The following is a 20,674-nucleotide window of genomic DNA, read 5'->3' on the forward strand; positions in this document are numbered from 1 at the left end:
AGACACAAGGGGGCCGGTATGACGAGCACAATGAAAACAAGGAGACATGACAACGAAAACTAAACCAAAACCAAGCCAAACAAAACACAGATCGTGACAAAACAACAAAACTAACCAAACCCAAACCATAACAGAATATATTTTATGTAACAAGGCCACTATTTGTAAAGACGATATTAATTATTATGGCTTAAGTTGCTAAATACTCACCAGTATTATTATTAGTATAGTAGTAGTAGTATAATAAAATAATAATAATAGTAGTTTACTATTATCCATTACCCTCACTAGGGTTGTGGGGTGCTGGTCTGCTGGAGCCTATCCCAACTGTCTTTGGTCAGCAGGCAGTGTACATCCTGAACTGCTCGCCTTTGGAAAACAAATGTAATATTGCAGTCCATCATCAAGGTTTTTTTCCCCCAGTCTATCTGTTATTATTATTATTATTTTTATTTTTTTTACTTATTATGGCTCTTTTTGTGACATACAGTATCTTTGACGCCTGTAAAATATCATGAATTCAGGCTTGGGGAAGTAAAACTTGTTAATAAAGCACTTCCTTTCGAAGTTTGGTTTTCTGAATAGGTGAAACTAACTGATGGCAAATCAGGGAAACACTTGACCACTTCCTCAGAAACCAGTAACGGAATGCAGCCTGGTCGCAATGCAGTACATCCTATTTCATCCATACACACTACAATCTGCTGCCATGCATATGCCCTTACCTTGCCCAGGTTAAGACTACCCACCTGGACTAGCATACCGGAGTCAGCTCGACTAGCTTCTAGTACACCAGAGGGTCCAGCTGGTTGAGATTATTGGCTGGGAGATGAAGAATGTTTACACAGTAAAGATACCTTGGTGCAGCCTTTCACCATACACCTCCATGACAATTTAGGATAGGAAATTTTACCTTGACACGCCATAACCTCTGAGCCGCTTTACGTGCTGCCTGCAAAAAACTCGAGGTGCAGAGTCCTCCTGGAAATGCGATAGGCTATGTGGAACAGAACGGGAACCCTGTTTTGCCCAAATTTACCATCATGAACGAGACAAGAAAGCTCCAACTAAAGACCATTCATTGAGCCATTCTGTGACTGTAACTGTGTTGGGCCAGATTAACAAACAATGGGGTGGCTCCATGCAAGAGGTCTTTACAGATGCAGATAACTTTAAGATCTCATTTCCATGGGACCTGGACATTAAAGGGATACTTGACTCATTGAGACATTTTCAACAGTAAGAAGATAACATTTTGTCTATGATTAATGTGATAACTTCATCGTTTTTCATGAACAATTAATACCTTTAAAAACAGATTTTGTCATTTACTGTCGACTGAAGATAATATCACGTGCTGAGGAAACAGGTAATGACCATTCATGGCTCAGTTTGCGGCCCAAACCCAGAAAACAGTGTTTTCTTTCAAATGCTTTTTTTCACCCCAATTGTGTACAGTAAATAACATTTATAAAATTCAGAAAAGTACCATTAAACTAGAAAGCTGTAATTGGATATCGCTAGCATTGGGCCGAAACATCATAAGTCACATGTTGGCAAATTTTATATTTTTCATAATTCTATATTTTTAGTCAGTTCACACATGTGGGTGTCATTTTCATGAATAATTGACTAATCTTAAGTGTTGAAAATGGCTTGCTGTCTTTAATGATACAATGTTAATGGTTGAACAAGCATGCAATTTTTTGGGTCTCCTGAAAAGTGACGATTTTGGAGGCACAATGTGTTGGGCCGACGCCAGCAGTATACTACAGTTTAAACTGAAAACCAGATATATGATATTACCTTGTTTTAATAACTAGTGGATTGTTGTTAATGATCAAATGAAATTTAACATAAAAGTCATCCAGTGCTCAAGAAGATGTCTCCTGAAAAATTGTCTTTATGTCTACCTGCATCATATTTTTCTTATCTTTTATCTATATCTTTCTCAGCACAAAAGAACTGCATCAAACCAAACTTTTATTTATTTATTCATTACAATTTATCACAAATGAATAATGATTGTACACATGAAAAGGAAAAACACTGGAAAACGATATGAAAGAACTTCTAAAACTCACTCTGACCCACAGTAAAACCACTAACAAATCTACTTTTGATTATTTTGTGACTTTTATAGCATCATCCAGTCAGGAATTTAGACAGAGTTTGGAAAACTTGTACTTCTTGTTTTTTAACAAATACTTTATTTTGCTGATTGTTATGATACATGTTATTTATGTTAATTGAGTAAGTATATATGAAAATAATAAATGAGAATATAAATGATATTTGAGGGCATCCCTTTTTTGAATCTCTAGACATGAACTGAGGTGATGCTGATGTCACCGTTGATCTCCAGCTCGGAAATGTGATGCAGGTGAGTGAAACGGTGCCTGAAGGTATGAGCTTGCATTCCGTTGGCCACAATCCTGAAGGAGTGATTCTCACAACAGATGGTCAGCTGAATGAAAACAGTATTATTATTTTTCAGTCACACAGTAAAATTTATATTTTCAAAATGGGAATGAACTTGATGACTGCATTGCAAATCACCACTGACATGGCAAATGTAGATAAGATGCATGAGTAGTAGCAATAGTACCATTTGCGCTCGCAACATATCTGAAAGCGGAGGAGCGGAGCTTTACTACGAGAGAAAACTCCCCTAAAAACAGGCAAACTGCTATGATAATAGTACTAAAAGGGTTAAGGCGATACGTATCCCGACATTTAACATTGCTTTACATGCATTTTTATTATAAGAGCCATATGTATATCTAAATGATGTTTATTATGCTGGATGGCAAAAATGTTTTTGTTAGCAGCTCTTCTGGCATGCGTGGTCTAAATGCGCGTGCATTGCAGAGCAAGGTGCCACTTTCACAGACACACCGGGAAACTTTACAAATAGACATGAGCCAATATGAGTAAAAATATCATACTTACATACATAATTACAGCTCTGAAATGTGCTTATTTGAAAGATTTGGGAAATAAAAACCATTTTTTTTTCATTTAATACATTCTATTTCGGGGTTTTTTTAAATATAGGAAAATTGGTACATTAAGAAACATGTTAAGTTTAAATAAATAAATAAATGTTGATAGTCTTCCTCTGTTTTAATTTTTCTTAGCAAGACACAATGTCTGTTACAATAAAAGTGTATATAAGTTATATATTTGCTACTAATGTGAACTTTGGATGAGCTTACTAATCAAATGGCTCAAAGATCACTAGATTGTGTTGACTGTTTTTGATGAGTCACACAGCCTGGGACAGCAAGGAAACAGGAACTGCGCCCAATCACAAGGAGGATGATTACATTTTCGGTGACAGTTGACATATAAAAACATGCTTATACTTGCATACAAACAATCAGACAAATGTGTTATTTTGAGACAATGCAGCGTTGCATCATGTGTTTCCCCACCCCTTTAGAGGTGCAACGCACTCATGTGATTCAGAAAGCACCCCAAAATTAAAAAAGCGGGAGACAGAGAGTGGCCAGAGTGGTTTGAGGAGTCTGACTGGACACCTCTCTGCTCTCCTCGCGAGTAAGAAACCCAAAAGACTTGTCTTCTCATCCTTGTGTCTGTGTATTTTTAAATGTTCTAGGTTGCTTGAACCTGACAGTGTCCAATCACTGGTGAGCTATTTTTAGAACAGACTTGAATTCGTGGGACACCTACACGTGTACACTTTTTTTGGGGGGGATTAAGTAAACTGTCTGCAAGGCACCAGTAGGTGGGTTTTCATCCACCTATTTTTATTTGAATTTTCAAGAATTGCAAAAAATAATCTGAATGTAAACAGCAGAAATAAAATTTAAAAAAAGTAATTTTAGATGGCTTTATTAACATCAGCTCTCAATGTAACAACACACTTCACTTACATGCGGGAGGGAAGCCAACAAGACAAACTACTTCCGTTCAGTCAGTCAAAACCAACATTCACACCTGGAACTCCCCATTGCCCCAAAATTCCGTCACTACAACGTCATCTCGCGGCGCATATTAGCAAAAGAAGAGTAGATGGAAACGGGCATAAGTCGCATGTCATTTTCACAAAATTCGCATTAACATTTCGAAACATTTGGATGGAAACCTGACTACTGTCTCTTTTCTCTGCTCTGCCCACTCTCTCCTCCTGCTGCTGCTTTGCAATTAAGTGCATGTGCAAACTTGCACGTGCACTTAATTGAATCAATTAACTTCAGAGGCTGTTGCAGCACAGCCCTGCGAGTGGTTAACTGCCAACAGTATTTACAAATGAATGTGCTATATCGATTCTGACGCCTGCTACCGATACGTGTATTGTAAAGAGGCCCGCAAAAATACATTGGCGTATCGATTTTTTTAGCACACCCCTAGCTACACCCCGAACTGGTCGCCAGCCAATCTCAGGGCACACATAGACGAACAACACACACACAATCACACCTACGGACAATTTAGAGTGGTCAATTGGCCTACCATGCATGTTTTTGGAAGGTGGGAGGTAACCGGAGTACCCAGAGTAAACCCACGCAGGCACAATTTGACTAACTGTGGTCTGTTCTAAAAATAGCTTACCAGTTATAGGACACTGACTTGCAAAGAAGAATTAAAAGGAAAAGTTCAAAAAAAATTTTTTTAACTTATCATGGTATGTTTCTATAATTTACCAAATTTTGTTTAAAAATGTATTAAATTGTGTTGAATGAAAGGAAGAGCTGTTTTATTTACTCAAATATAAAAAAAAAAAAGAGGCAAAAATAACAGCATAAATGTACCCAAATAAATAAATATTTCAATAAATTTCAATTATATATATATATATATATATATATATATATATATATATATATATATATATATATATATAGATTAGTGCTGTCAAAGTTAAAGCGTTAACTAATTCATTAGTCACAAAAAATGTGCGCATTAATTGTGTATTAAAGCAGATTAATCACACTAGTAATTTTGACCGCAGATTATCCTTTAGCTGACAACGGATGGTTACATTAAAGGTAGCAACGGTTGTGTTTGAGCAATAAACATAACTACGTGCATTAAAGTAAAGCATGTATTAAATGTTTGCGTATGACACTCAGAATATTTGTTCATGTCAAACTTTTTTTTCCATTTTAAATGTCTCATATTATTCAACTTTTCCACAAAATAAAATAGTTTTCAAATGTGTAAAAGACATCTTTGTGACATGCATTCATCAAAATTGACATTGGATCTAATATTTTTGCTGTCCATAAATCAGCCAAAAAACGCTCTGTTCAAAGGTGTATCACTTTTATGTAAATAGCTGCACCAGGCCACGTCTAGGTCTTCTCTCTTGAAGGGGCAGTGATTTCAGTCATGGTAGTCATGTGCTAATGCTGAATGGAAATGACTGGCCATGGGAGCAGAAGAAAAGAAAAATACAGACATGTATTTTACACATTTGAGAACTATTTTAATATGTGGAAAAGTGGCATAACGTTTTACCATAAGAAAAAGTAGCATAACGTTACTGCAGAGACTATGTTGTAGCATTTGTTTGAGATTTTTTAGGCAATGGTTATTTTGCCGTAACCGGCAAATCTCCCGCGAACGTTATTTTGCCGTGAATATCTTCGGTTTCCCGTGAATGCTTGTAGACATTTACAAGTGGTTATGAATAACACAAATGTGCACATTTAGGCCACTGCGCGGTCGCAACGTGCAAGCCGTCTTGTCGATTTAGCAGCCGGTTAGCATCACAAAGTCATGTCAACTAGGTGGCCAGTTGCCAGTCACGGCAAATTAAACACCGCGGATTGTATTTTGACAAAACAATACGCAACCGCTTCATATTATCCAACCACCGTCTGCTTGATCATATCTGACCTCTTGTAACCAAACAACCTCCACAGGACAAATGTAGCTCCCACTTTAGGCACTAAAAATACACCAGTAATATGGTAGAAGGTGCACATCTTTTATTAGAAAGGGTAGGAAGGAAGACTAAATAAAAAATGTTAAACTTACATCTTTACCATTTGCAGTCGTGTCACACTGTTGGGACCGATCTATTATGTTTAAACGTGTTGCAAATCCAGCTCTGAACAGGCTTTCACTAACAAAACAGTCCTTTGAGAAATAATGTCAGTACACATCCTTCAAAAATAAAATTAACCCACTGTCTTCTCAAAGACTTGGGACGAAGGAACCAACCACTTTTTCTTGATCATTGTTTCCCCTCTCTACGGAGCATTTGCGAGCACGGGGAGAAAAAGAAAGGAGGAGCCAGCTTCTCGAATTTCAGTGGGCGTGACAAACTTTACCAGAGGTGCTACTAACCTAAGGGGGCCGGGTCGAGTGCACTTCCGTGTCTTTTTGACGTCATTAAGTCACGGAAGTTCTCCCCTATGGCATAACCCCGACTTTCAAATTAACAACCAATCGTTTTATTTGAATGTGTGGGAGCAGAAAGGAATTACACATCTCCACCATCTCTTCTCAGATAATATGTTTATATCATATACATCCTTGCTCCAAAAATATAAAATAAAAAACGGAAACTTTTTACATTATTTGCAAGTTAAAAGTATGATAAAGAAACAAATTCCAACACTCCAGGGTACGCTCCAACCGCCTGTTTTAGCTAAAGATATTACCAAGCTTTCTCCAACAACAACAAAAAAACTCTCAAAAATATATAAGTTACTTTCATATACTGATAAAACGTCTTTACCCATCTCAAAATGGGAAACAGACTTGTCTATAGCTCCGGAATCTGTCTTTTGGATTCAAGTTTGTGAAAATGTTTTTAAAATGACAAAACACACAAATTTACAACTTATCCAATATAAAATTATTCACAGAACATACATTACTCAATATATGATGAAGAAAATGGGACTCTCAGACTCCGACATTTGTCTCCAGTGTTTACAAAACACTACAGACACTTATTTTCATGCTTTATGGTTATGTACTCCGGTTATGTGTTTCTGGACTAAAGTCTTAGAAAAACTTTCCGCTGTCTTGGACTGTAGGATACCGTTCTCTCCAAACTTGTGTTTGCTAGGTGACTTAACAACAATTGACTTACCACATAAACAATTTCAATCTATACTTGTAGCCCTTACTATCGCAAAAAAAACAATTCTTGTTAACTGGAAAAATAAACAAACTTTGAATATCGACCAATGGTCTAACCTCCTCATAAATCATATTTTAATGGAAAAAATATCTGCCTCAAATAAAAACCAAATGTCAAAATTTAAAGAAACATGGTCTACGTATATAGAATTTTTTAACCTAAACTTGGATTTTAATTCTGCCTGTTAGCGAGAGCCACAGCAGCGTTATAACTGGCATTGATGTTTCTGTATTAGGCAATTTGTAACTAATGGTTGTGTTTCCATAGTCAGGAACCCGGCTGCTGCCAGCGGGATCGAGCGGATTCACCTCCGATGGGCACCAGGGGTTGATATTCGGATTCACGGCATGCCAGTGGGTTAATTCTGTGGGTGCTGTCCCCCCTGGCGGGGAGTGGGCGGGTCTGCCCCTCTGTTGGCTGCTGGGTGGCGGCTGCGTCTTGGCCGTTCCCTGGGTCTCTTGGGGGGTGCTGCGGTGCGGGGCTTTCCCTGGTGTCGGGGGCGGCGCCGTTCCGGCGCGGTCCGTCGCTCTGGGCCCGGCGACGCGGTTCGGGGCCTGTGGGCCGCCGGGGTGCCCGGTGGTTCCCTCTCCCCTCCCCCTTCCTCCCCCTTGCTGCCTCTCCCTCCTCGCCTCTCCCCGCCCGTCCTCCGCCTCCCTGTCCCCTCTCCCTCGTCGCCCTTCCTCCTCCTCTCCCCCTCTCCTTGCGTCCCTGCCGCTGCCCCCTGCCCTTCTTGTCGTCCCCTTCCCTCCTCCCTTCCCCTTCCCCGGTACGCCTTCCTTCCCCTCCCCTGGGCCGGGGGCTCCATCCATGGCCCGGGTCTCGGTGCTATGGGGGCCGGCGGGGGTGGCTGGGGTTTGGTGTCGTGCCCGCCCCGCTCCGGTGGGCGTCCTGACACCTCGGGCGGGACCCAGTATCCGGGGGGCGAGCCCTATCGCCCCGCCGGACGGGTCCCATATGCCCGCCGGGGTCCTGGTGGGGTGGGTGGGGGCTTGGTGGGCCGGGGCGCCTCCTGCCCCCGCCCGGTTGGGGGGGGCCCCGCTGGTCACACCTCTTAACTCACTACACTAGGTTTGCACAATACACTTTTATAGACATATAGGGCACATAACACACTTTGGGGGGTGGGGTAGGGTGGAAACACCGTCTTCACCCTACAACTCCCCTCCAATTTTAATACACCACACAACTTGTGGGTGGGGGGGGGGGGGCTTGGGGGCTTGTGGGGGTGCCATCGGTTGGGGGCCGCAGTATAGAGCAGTGCTGCGGTCCCCTGTCCGTGTCGCCACCCGCCCCCCCCCCCCCCCCGCCCTATCTATTTTTTTTAATGCACCACATACACTCAGCAACATGCTTGGGTGGCGGGTGGATCGGAGCGTGGGAATATCATTTCCATCGGCTCCGGTTCACCTGCTCCTAATTTTAATGCACCACACACACACACTTGTATATACACTGGGTGGGGTCACATTCACGGTTTAGGGGTAGAGTTCGCCAGTCCGCGAGCTGGCGGACTCAGTAACAGGGGTTAATTTTCACAAAGAACGCTGGGGTGACGACCGGGGCCTTCCCCCGCTGGGCCTGGGGTTCGGGGGTGTCGGCCGCCCTCCGGTGCCCCCATCTCCCCCTTCTGCCCCCGGTGTTCCGTCCTTCCACACGGCGGGGGGTGGGGTGGGCGCGGCTGCCCTCTCCGCTCCGCTGTCCGGCCCCTCTTCGGCGCCGGTGCCTGGGTGCGGGTGGTCCCCGGGGGCTGGGGGTCGGGGGTTGGGGGGCTGCCGGTTGGTCGGGGTGGGGTCGGGGGGGGGGGGGCGGCTTTGTTGGGGGGGGCGGTGGTGGGGGTTGCGGGGTGGGGGGGTGCTGGGGGTGGGGGGTGTCTGGGGGATTGGGGGCATGGGGGCGGCTGGGGCTGGGTTGGGGTGGGTGGCGGGGGGTGGATGGGGGGCGGGGGGTGGTGGGGGGGGCGGGGGTTGGGGGCCGGTGGGGTGCCTGGTGGGCCTGCAGTGCCCCGTCCTGCTGCGTTGGGCCGGGGGCGCGGGCCGTGTTGGGGCGGGGGGCGCTCCTGCTCCTGGGTTTGCTCTCCGGCCGGTGGCCCTGGTGGGGCCCGGGGGTCGTCCTTTGGCGCTGCCGCGGCCTGGGGGGCCCTGAGGTGTTGCGCTTGCTCTGTTCCGGCGGGGGTCGACGGCTCCCCTCTTTGGTGGAGATTTTCATGCATGCCAGATCCACCACACCAGCATCTACCGAAACTCAGACACAATCTGTTTCCTCCTCAGGTTATTGAATCGGTGGAGGCTGGTGTCTCGGATCTCACGCGGCTTCGTCTGTCCTTCCTTCCTTTTCTCGGTCTCTCCGTTGGTCTCTTGAGGCCTCCCTGACTTTATGTTTTTTGGATTTGTTGGGGTCTGGATGTTTCTTGGGCTGGGGAGGAGTTCTGGTGGGGGGTGTCTGGTCGGTGCTGGATTTCACCTTCCTTGGTTTTCTTCGGTCCCCTCGGGTCTCCTGGTGTTCGATTTAGGTGAACGGTATAAGATTTTTTTTTTTCTAATAGGTTTTCTGGTGAGCTAACAAACACACGCACGCACGCACGCACACACACATACTCACCCACACACACAAAAAAAAAAAAAAAAAAAGGTATGTATGTATGTATGTATATATGTATATATGTATGTATATATGTGTATATATATATATATATATATTTAAAAAAAAAAAAAAAAAAAAAAAGAGCAATGATGATGACATTTCCGAATGAACAATACTGAGCTCTAAAAAAAAAAAAAAAAAAAAAAAAAAAAAAAAAAAAAGTCACGGAAGTTCAATGTGCTCGTTTGAAGCACACATTTTAGAAAGGAGGAGAATGCTAAAGAAGTCGCAGATGGACTTTTTTCATACCTGGTTGGATTGTAGACAGGCCGGGGGTTTGCATATTATTGATAGACAACCCCACTAAAGTGCATTCTCACACTATGGGACCTTTGACTATGGGACCGATTCGTATCGGGATGAATCAGTATTGAATTGATTCATGACTCATGAATCGTGATACAGATCAAATTGCCAGGTATTAGGCAATTCACACCCCCCTACTACGTACTGAATGCGTTATAACGTAAATAACAATGGCGGCGTACGTCCAAATAAAGTTTCTACAAAATGTATTAAACTGGAAATGATTTTTGAAAAATGAATCTCATAGTTATGTTGGTAACAACCAAATAAGTAATATAGAGCAAACTTGTCATTACATTCGGGGTTCCTTTTAAATGTCGAAAAAAATTAACACATAATAGGTGCTATTTAAATTTGGCGGGCAAAATTTTTTCATAAAAAAGCCTTTTTAATTAAGCGATTATTCGTGATTACTCAAAATTTTAAGATGTGCTTAATCTGATTTAAAATGTAATTGTTTGACAGCTCTAATATATATATATATATATATATATATATATATATATATATATATATATATATATAGTAAGTTTCTGGGCTTTTTTGTAGAGGTATTTATAATTATCTCTTGACATTGTAGTATGTTATAATAACTGTACATCTGACGATAGTTTGATCTTTCTAGATTGAATGGGACAGCTGCAGCATGACTTTGAACACACCCTACTAAACCCTGTTCATCACAGTTTTTGGAAAATGCCGTCCTTCAGACTGCTTATGGACCCTCTTGCATGGGTCGATCATCGTTTTTTGAGTGGCACAAGCGATTCAAGGAAGGCAGAGAGTCTGTGAGGTCAATGAGAGGTGTGGGAGGAGTAGGGAAGTCAGAATACCAGAGTTGGAGTATATCACGTACATCTTCCGCATTTTCAGTTCCTCATGAATAATTGTGTGTACAGTTCCCACACTGACATCAGACTGTGTACTTATCGTCTTTATAGACACACGACGGTCCTCATCCATAAATTTACGGATTTCCTCCACCAACTCTGGTGTTCTAACTTCTCTACTCCTCCCACACCTCTCATCATCACTCACATTTGTGCTACTCAAAAACCGATGATCGACCCATGCAAAAGGGTCTTCCAATGTGCCCTCGACCACACTGCATTATCAAAAAACCTCAGCTGTGACAAGCAGGGTAGAGTAGGATGTGTTCAAAGTCCTGCTGCAGCTGTCCCGTTGAACCTAGACAGAATCAAACTGGGTCAGCCATCTCGTCAGATGTACAATTAGAACATACTACAATTTCAAGAGTCTACAATAATTATAAATGCCTTTACAAAAAAAAGTCTGAAAATTTATTGAAGGCACCTCGTATATACAGTATTTACAGTTACATGATATATTATACAGATGATAGAAAACCTATGGACGCATAACATTGGAGTGACATACCGTGAAAGGCTGTCCCTTGTGAAAGGGCATTGGGCCACCACGCTCCTCTGAGCCCCATTGCTGCCCCTGCTTGGTGTTTCGAACCACAACGTTCTCGTTAAAACGTGGATTATAGTGTAGAGCAGTGCCAGCGTGTTGGTTCAGATTGACATCGAATCTGAGATGAAAAACAGGGAAATTTTTCATTTTAATGGACATTGTATGTTATCTCCACATATGACTTCTGGTCATTTGTTTAACAGCCAGATCTAGAACAGAACAGGAGATATAAAATCTATGGATATGGATATATCTATAGACTGGTGCGTCTGTCCATTAAACAATAAAACAAAAAACTGAACATGATATTTGTCAGTTGCATTCTTTTGTAGCCTATAGTGTGGTCAGACTCCACTTTTAGAAGTTCCAAATATATTTGGACGGCAGTCTATGTGTAGTCTATTTTTAGATGATAAGCAATTTAATGTTAACAAATACACATAATAAATAACCATGTGGCCTACTTTCAGAAGAGATCATATCATGTCATATAATTCCAAATCATAGCACAGCATAATAAAATTATATTTTGAAAATTAACCAGATTAGCAGTGCAGCATTTCGAACCAACCAACATTGTAAGGAAATTATGGTCTAGAAGTCGCACAAGAAACATCTTACTGTATTTGTGTGTTTCCCCCCCCCACGCTTTTATATGACAAATAATTATTGTATTTAAATGAGACGACTCATTACATGCACATTAGAAAAAGTGTTATGATTAAGGCTGTCACTTTAATGCGTTAATCTAGATTAATTAATTACACGCAAATTAGTGCGTTAATAAAAATAACGCAATTGATTGCGAGTGGCAAGTCAATGCGCAATTTGGCCCATCAAGGGCGGCAGAGGCGCGCCACTACAGGGTAGCACTACTAGCCACTACGAACATTGACAACAGCAGACATGGACGCGAGTGCAGCACAGCCAGGAGAGCGAGGCAAATTTATATGGACCTATATCTCCCAAAGCCATTATTTTGAAGGTTCTATTATTTTCAATGTACATCTTTCACTTCGCCGGGACCCGCGGGGTTGCGGCGCTGGGCTTCCCTAATTGCTGCCGCAACTGCCATTCATCACGTAGGCTACAAGCTAGATCGCCATGGCGGAACACAATGTCGTGGAGCGATGGCACAGACATTGTTAGAAAGCTGTCGTCGAGACGAGTCCAACGATGCCCTTAGGTACCCCGGTAGGGCATACCGTTCGGGAGATACAGCCGCCCAAAGACCTCCGTGAGACAGATGATTTCAAGGTATAGTAAAGGCTTATATATATATATAAAAAAAAATTGAAAAAGGGCTGCTCGATGTGATGGAGTCATGACGTTTTTGGCAGTACAAGCCTGATAATCGAAATCCCGTCCGCCTCAGAAAAGCAAGAGAGGGATTTTATTAGCTACTTAAAACAGCAAGTAATAACTATATTAGGCTCAAAATGACGGTAGTGCTAGTGGTTAAACGCAAGTTTATTTATAAAAAGAACAAAGCCGGGACTATTAACAAGAACGCAGTGATTTGTACCTTTTGTAAAAAAGAAAAATAGCGTTAGTTGTCTGTTGTCAGATCCTATAACCTAGCTTGAGATGGGGTTTTGATTAGAGTTGATACTGTAGCCCCAGTTCGTCTTTTGGGTTTGAGTTGTTATGACCCAGATATTGTAGCTTTAGATTTTCTTAACCTCTACTTCTAACCTCTAACTTTTCCTGATTACCAGTTTGTTAGTTTAGCTCAAAAACCATCACAGCTATTTATTATCAGTTCATCTCATGCCATCCATACACCGACCACAGCTTGTGAAAGTTTAGATTAAAGTTTGTTCCCCAAAAATTTTAACAAAATTGAAGTTTAGATTATCTTTTAAAATAATGTATGGCCTAATTGGTTTGTTGATGTGCTTGAACGTTTTCTTTTGAATTTCATTTATGAAGCACTTATGAAGCACTCTTCTATCCATTATCATTCCATTAATTAGTCATGCACTACAATTTTGTAATGTCCTGGAATTCAAATTCTTTATTTGGGGACCTTTATTAGATATGAGATTAAAATAGATTGATTAGAATAATTAATTACAAATCCTGTAATTATTATTTTTTTTAATTATCACCTGACAGCATTAGTTATGATATAAAAGTTTATACTCCGGAAAAGATGTAATTTTTGGAAACTTCGAACAAATTGAAAGTGAAACATTCTCCAGAGCAAATTTGATACAGATTCAAAGGGTCCCTGTAATTGTATTCTGTATACTACTTCACATAAGGCATCATTAATCTAGTGCTGTCTAATGATTAAATTTTTTTAACTAATTAATCGCACAATTTTCCATAATTAATCACTATTAATCAAATGTTTCTACTTTTGCTTCTACTTTTTTCTTCAAAGCTTGTAACAGATATTTATTTGAGTAAAATCTTGGAATGAATATCAAATCATCCAATAGAAAGTATATTTAGAATCAAAGCCTTGACTAAAATATTTCTCCTGTGAAATGCAACTGTCCAACAAAACAATCAAAATAGACTCCAACAAACAATTCTCAGAACTTCTTGCTTACATATTATGCCATATCATAACCAGAAAGTACTAGGGGAAAATACCACTATGCCGCTACCCGATTAAGGTAGTGGCGGTGTTGTGCAATCTTTGTTTTTATCAGTGTGTGGGTCAGATTTTTTTTATTTTTTTTTATTAAGTCTTGGTTTTTAAAGTGCTATAATAAATGTATTTACAATTTCACAAATTATATTCTCTGAAAACAATTAATTCAGTGTGAACATGTTCAGCAAAAGTTAATAGTCTGTGCACAATGAATGACATTATATGGTCATTTTTAAATTCATCTTTTACTCGTTCAGAAATTAAGCTTAAAAAATGATGATGCCCAACCTTGTGGCGTTAGGATGAACGGTCCCTTGGATGGTAACGGTCCTTCCAGCCTTGAATCCTCCATTGATGACAGCCTTGTATGGAACAGTCTATACACATATAAGTTAAACAATAGTTAAAACACAATTACAAGCTTAATGAATTCATGTTTCTTTACCCTTATTTAAGGGTAAAACTTTACACTGAACAGAAGCCTTGCATGACTCGAAAGCATACTTTCCCATTTGGATTTATATATATATATATATATATATTAAAGTGACTTTAATACTGTGTGTGCAACAGCACATGTGTGTAAAATAGTTTTAACAGACTCACATAGATTGTGGGACAAAATCCAGGTTGTGAGGGGAATCCAGACTGCGGGGGAAATCCTGGACATGGTGGGAATGCCTGATTCGGATACATTCCATGTGAGGGAAAGCTAGGCACAGGAGGAAAAGTGGGCTGACCGGGAAACGTTGGTTGTCCAGGGAACTGGAGCGAAGCGTAAATAATTATAATTGACACTGTCTTCATAAATGTATGACATTTTTACATCATACTAATCAGTACTGATTGTTACCATAGAGCTAGTGAAGGAAATGGAGGAAATGTCGACTTTTCCAACAATTGAGATGGTATCCACTCGGCAAAATGGAATACAATGTCTATACTCCATCAAGTGAGCGCCATTGACATTCAGCTAGAGAGATAAAATATGGAATTATGAAGTCAATTGTAATGCAAGTGTAACACAATAAGCGAAGTGTGCATTACATTTTGCGCATGCGTCAAGAAAAAAGCGAGGCTACCAATTAGGGGTGTGAATTGCCTGCCGATTCGATTCCTATCACGATTCATAGGTCACAATTCGATTCGATACCGATTAATCCCGATACAAATCTATAAATTTATTATCGCGATTTTTTTCACTCAAATTTAGAAAATACAAATCAGTAAACTTGTACATGTAAGATCTGTGTGAAAATGTATTTATTTATCTGAAAATTCTGGCTTTTTAATTGAGCCACTGCATTTAACAAACAAAAGTCTGTTTCCTGTTTGAACAGCACTGAAATAAAATATTAAGTCTTAATGTTCATTAATATAACATTCTTCCATGCTTAATGTGTGAATCCTAAACCTAAGTAAGACGTTTTGTTGAATATTTCCATCAAAAATTGATGTTTAAAAATCGATTCGGCCGCATATTGAATCGATTCGAGAATTGCGTGCTGTAATATTGCGATATATTGCCGAATCGATTTTTTCTAACACCCCTACTACCAACTAACCGTCATTTGAATGGCGGAGATTAGAGTGGTGACAGTCTTTGCGTAACTGTACACCTTAAAGCTTGCAAGTCAACCCCCGAAGTCAGTAAACCACATGCTATGCATGTTTAAAATACATTAAATAAAAAACAGCAACTTTCCAGTGGTTGAAATGTTAGAAATCAGAGCTCATTCCATTGGATCCAATTCATTTTCAATGACCGTATGGTAGTTTAGCCTACCCACAATGCACCGTGCAGTCGAGAAGCGCACTTCGCTTATTGCTTATGGGTGGTAAAGAGATTTTAAAATAACAGATCCATGTTTGGTTTATCATTCACTTTCCTCATTCTTTCAAATGTTGAGCCAATATCCCGGCTTGGCACTTTCTCAGAACACGTGCGTTCGATGTAAAAAAATAAATAAAAATCAAAGTCGGAAGTTGCGTTTATTTCTGTTGGCACTGACACACTTGATCACGCTGTTGCTAACTACCCCTCCATCCCTCCCTGAGCCCCTGCAAATGTTTTTAGTCTGCCATTGTCTTTAACTGTATACAGTGTTGAGCCGGGGGTGTGCGGAATGTGCTCGTTGTTCCTGCAGAGCCTCGCTCTGGCATGGACCGTTTATGTCCGTGGTTCTGCGTGCCCACAAACTGTTTCCCTGATGCCTCTTTTCCTTTTGTCCCACCTTCTCGACGACCTGTGCCGACAGACCGTGCTCTTGGTTGCAACTAGGGGTGTGAATTGCCTAGTACCTGGCGATTCGATCCATATCACGATTCATAGGTAACGATTCGATTTGATACCAATTAATCTCGATACGAATCTATAAGCTGATTATTGCATTTTTTTTAAACTCAAATTTAGAAAATACTAATCAGTAAACTTGTACATGTACACATTTGTATGAAAATGTATTATTTGTCTGAAACTTCAGGTTTATAACTGTGAGCCACTGTATTTAACAAACAATCTGTTCCATGTTTGAACAGCATTGAAATAAAAATATTAAGGCTTAATGTTCCATTAATTGTAAAATGTTTCCATGCTTGACGTGTGAACGCTAACCCTAAGTAGGACGTTTTGTTGAATATTTTCATTTAAAAAATTATGTTTAAACATCGATTGAGCCGCATATCGAATCGATTCGAGAATTGCACGCTGTAATATCGCGATATATTGCCGAAACGATTTTTTTTAACACCCCTAGTTGCAACACACAATAATCGGGCAGGGTCTGGTCAGTGTTTGTTCAGATTTGTAGAGTGGCCACTGTCTGAACCAGAACACAGAATGAATTTATCTGGTAATTTGACAGAGCGACCGTCGTGAATGACCAAAAAGTTGCATAGTTTGAGCTGGGTATTGCATCAAAGGCCTCTTTCTTTCTTTGTACACTTGTTTTGCTGAGAGAATATTTTGACCAGATTTGCCAACTTAATGATCAAAATACTAGACCCGGTAGGAATCCCTGGAGACTGTGATGAGCAGGTTGAAGACTGAGCCAGTGGTCAAAGGTGAGTTTTGCTTCCTTTCTTCTGTACCCCAGCGACCATTTTGGAAGGTATTGGTGACAACATAGCCAGGATGACTGTCATACCGTGGGTTAAAATGGAGCGCAATGTCTGCATTTGCGTTGGAGCCACACTGTAAATTCACATGGAACCTAAAAATAACAAAGCATTCCAATTAATATAAACACTCGACAAAGGTTTTACACACTACGTTGTACAACTGTATTTTTATGGGTGAAAATTGCAGATACTGAAATAAGGAGTGGTTTGACCTGTCAGCTCCAGGTTGGACTCGTCCACTGATGGTGATGGATTTGCCCTCCTGTAGACCACCACTGATGGAACCAGTGAAGGGAATTATCTACAAAGGAAAGGACTTATTTTAATAAATTCCAAGCAAGAGCGATTAATTTGCAAAGGGGCCACATGAGAAACTGGAAAGCTTGCTGAGGGCCAAGCCAACATGCCTATCTCAAATTAGAATTAAGAAAAAAAACGTTGTCTTGATTCAGTAAATTCCTTCACGTGTGTATATGTGGTATGTATTGTTATAATTATGAAATAAAAATTTCGACAAGATTATATGTGGTCATTAAAAGTACATCTATCCATCCATTTACAACCGCTTGTTGGGTCGCGGGGGCAGGAAATCCAGACTTCCCTCTCACCAGCCACTTCAACCAGCTCCTTCGGCGGCATCCCAAGGTGTTCCAAGGCCAGCCGAGAGACTTAGTCTCTCCGGCGTGACGTGGGTCGTCCCCAGGGCCTCCCGCCAGTGGGACACCTCAACACCTCTCCAAGGAGAAGTCTAGGAGGGATCCGAACCAGATGCCCGAGCCACCTCAGCTGGCTCCTTTCAACGTGGAGGAGTAGCGGCTCGACTCTAAGTCCCTCCCGGATGGCCGAGCTTCTCACCCTATCTCTAAGGGAGAGCCCGGACACCCTGGAGAAGAAACTCATTTTGGCCGCTTGTATCCGGGATCTTGTTCTTTCGGTCACGACCCACGGCTCGTGACCATAGGTGAGGGTAGGAACATAGATCGACCGGTAAATTGAGAGCTTTGCCTGTTGGCTCAGCTCCTTCTTCACTACAATGGAGTCTGCAGTTAATGTTATAATTTTAAAAGTCGATAGATGTACTTCACCCGTGAACAAGACCCCAAGATACTTGAAGGTCTTGAAGGGGCAATTATAACATTAATTTTGTGCATAATGCACCCAACCAACAACTTGTAGTTGGTCTTAGTCAGGACTCCAAAATATCTAGATAAGTGGGAAGGTATAATATTTTAACAATGATATACACTTTACACACGATGATTTATAATAGGCTACACACAATACGTACAGCATGTGAAAATGTAGACTTTGCATACAGTGTCATGCGGCCAAATCCTCTTGGCCCTCTTTCCTCCACTATGCCAGGGAATAAGTAGGCTACGTTGCTAACATTACGACACCTCTCTTTTGGAAAAATTATTTATAGAGGGGTAGGAGAATTCGCTAAATATAGTGAAAACATATTGTAGTGGTCAACATCGCAGACCTAATTCGTAGCTCTTGCTCACCACCTCACTTGTATTAGACTCCACAAGTGAGCACATTAACAAAAAAAAACTTTGAAAATAAAAGTACCATATATATATATTTTTTTTTTTTTTTTGACTGCATGGTCACTGTGAGAGCCCGTCAGAGACTGTGGGCGACTGGGCGGGCGGGTGTGCCCTTATCTGACACTTGCATATCCTCGTGTTTTGTGTCACCCTGTGTGTGCGTGTGTTTCTGTAGTCTGTTCAAATGGCTCTTTATAGTATTTAAGGTTACCACCCCTGCCCTAGTGTAAATTACATTGTCACCATTGTCATTAAGCAATAATGGCATACCAGTGTTTTTTCATCATATTTAATTATATCCTTTTTCATTACCTGTGGTTTCCGTTTTAAATTTTAAAGTTTAAGTACGGCTATTATAATGGCTAACGAGGTAACAGAAAATTAATAGGAATGATGTTAAATAATTAACTACCAAACTGCAATTGCAAGTCCATTGATTCGATTCTCTTTTAAGTTTTTTTTTTTGCATATTGAGTTAGATCAAATATTAACAGGTATAATAAATGTGAATGTGATGTGTGGAAGGGGGGGGGGCAGAATGTTTTTTTCCCCTGGGACCGTGAAACATTTTTTTTAATGCGTAACGTAATGGTATGCCAACCCCCGTTTCATTTAGAAAAAAAACAACAAACAAACACCGAAATCAGATTTTACTGTCAAACTACGTGCTGATGGCGCACAGACATGCGACTATTTTAAATAAGACTACGACGAGCAGCCGCTAACAGCCACAGTAAGTGACGGGACAAGCAAACTCCAGCCCTCTTGTCTGTACTCAACGAGGAAAGGAAAAGATTGTGTCTCAGAGCAAATAAACAAACAAAAGCAGAATTATCTTACCGGATTATAAAACGGCATGTGTTGATGGAAAGCCATCATCCAAAAAGGTATACAGCGGTGTTTGCGTTTCGTGTAGCTGTGAGAAGTGAGGGACGTTATGCACCGTAACTTTTAATTCCGCTTAAAACTTTCGATTTTGTGTTAAGTGGGCGGGACTGGCTACGTCTTGCAGAGTTTTGTTTTCGGTTAGGAAGGATGTTGAGGTGAGAGACACGTCAAGACAAGACCCCTCCCAAAAAAATTATCGTGTATTATTTACTGGAAGTCGAAAAAGGCTGAATGTGTCATTAACCTCACCAGATCATCTGACAGTTTATTGCCAGTTGTGAAATCAACTTGAGCCTTGTGACCAATGTCTCGTCATTTGAGTGTGTATGGATTCCCCCAACCCCCTTTTTGGTTTTGAGATCGTTTTTAACCTTTTAAAATATTAGTTATTAAAGCAAAAAGTACGAAATAAGACCCACACAAGTTGTGATCAGAGGCCAACCACCCACAATTAATCACATTTGCAAAAATGTCACACAAGGCATGCATGCCAAAGGCCGAATTATGCTGCATGGTTCAAGTGACAGAAGTCTGATTTGGAATCACGCACTTGTACCTGAAGTGTAACCTCCCCAGCCATATATATATATATATATATATATATATATATATATATATATATATATATATATTTTTTTTTTTATTTTTTTTTTGTGCACTCACACACATATATGGTCTCCCAGGTGGGGAAGCAAACTCTCGCCAACTTGCCCCAAAGGTAAGTGACGGTAACCACTACACCACCCAGAGTAGCCAGATTGATATTAAGAATTATTTTTATTTTTTTCCCCACTCACACGAACATGGTCTCCCAGGTGGGGAAGCGAACCCACGGCAAACTGCATCAAAGGCAAGAGACGGTTCCACTCCGCCACCTGGAGCCCAGTCAGATTTATTTTTATTTTTATTTTTTTCCCCACTCACAATCATGCACACAGACAAACATAGTCTACCAGGCGGGGAAGCGAACCCACGGCAAGCTGCATCGTAGGTAAGTAA

At 40.9% G+C, this 20,674-nt stretch overlaps 1 protein-coding gene across 1 annotated transcript; it reads right to left on the minus strand.

The window, feature by feature from the left end:
* Window positions 1-1,966: 1,966 nt before the first annotated feature.
* On the minus strand, window positions 1,967-19,795 carry LOC147170362 (galectin-9-like). Its single transcript, XM_086080844.1, has 8 exons — window positions 19,628-19,795; window positions 17,447-17,535; window positions 17,119-17,326; window positions 14,968-15,087; window positions 14,721-14,879; window positions 14,403-14,491; window positions 11,471-11,627; window positions 1,967-2,467 (listed from the first exon to the last, which is right to left on the minus strand). The coding sequence occupies exons 1-8, from the start codon at window positions 19,664-19,666 to the stop codon at window positions 2,321-2,323; spliced, it is 1,008 nt and encodes a 335-aa protein (XP_085936970.1). The 5' UTR covers window positions 19,667-19,795; the 3' UTR covers window positions 1,967-2,320.
* Window positions 19,796-20,674: the final 879 nt, after the last annotated feature.

The sequence above is a fragment of the Leptonotus elevatus genome, chromosome 7 (assembly GCF_054856555.1).
Source record: "Leptonotus elevatus isolate MCC_2025b chromosome 7, RoL_Lele_1.0, whole genome shotgun sequence".
Taxonomy (NCBI): Eukaryota; Metazoa; Chordata; class Actinopteri; order Syngnathiformes; family Syngnathidae; genus Leptonotus; species Leptonotus elevatus.

What these genes read in the sequence shown, in the direction of transcription:
- LOC147170362 (XM_086080844.1), bottom strand. Translation starts at nt 19,666, where the DNA reads ATGATGGCTTTCCATCAACACATGCCGTTTTATAATCCG. An exon ending in GTCCAACCTGGAGCTGACAG is followed by an intron (nt 17,327 to 17,446) that starts GTCAAACCACTC and finishes TGTTATTTTTAG; the next exon opens with GTTCCATGTGAATTTACAGT. An exon ending in TTTCCTTCACTAGCTCTATG is followed by an intron (nt 14,880 to 14,967) that starts GTAACAATCAGT and finishes GCTTCGCTCCAG; the next exon opens with TTCCCTGGACAACCAACGTT.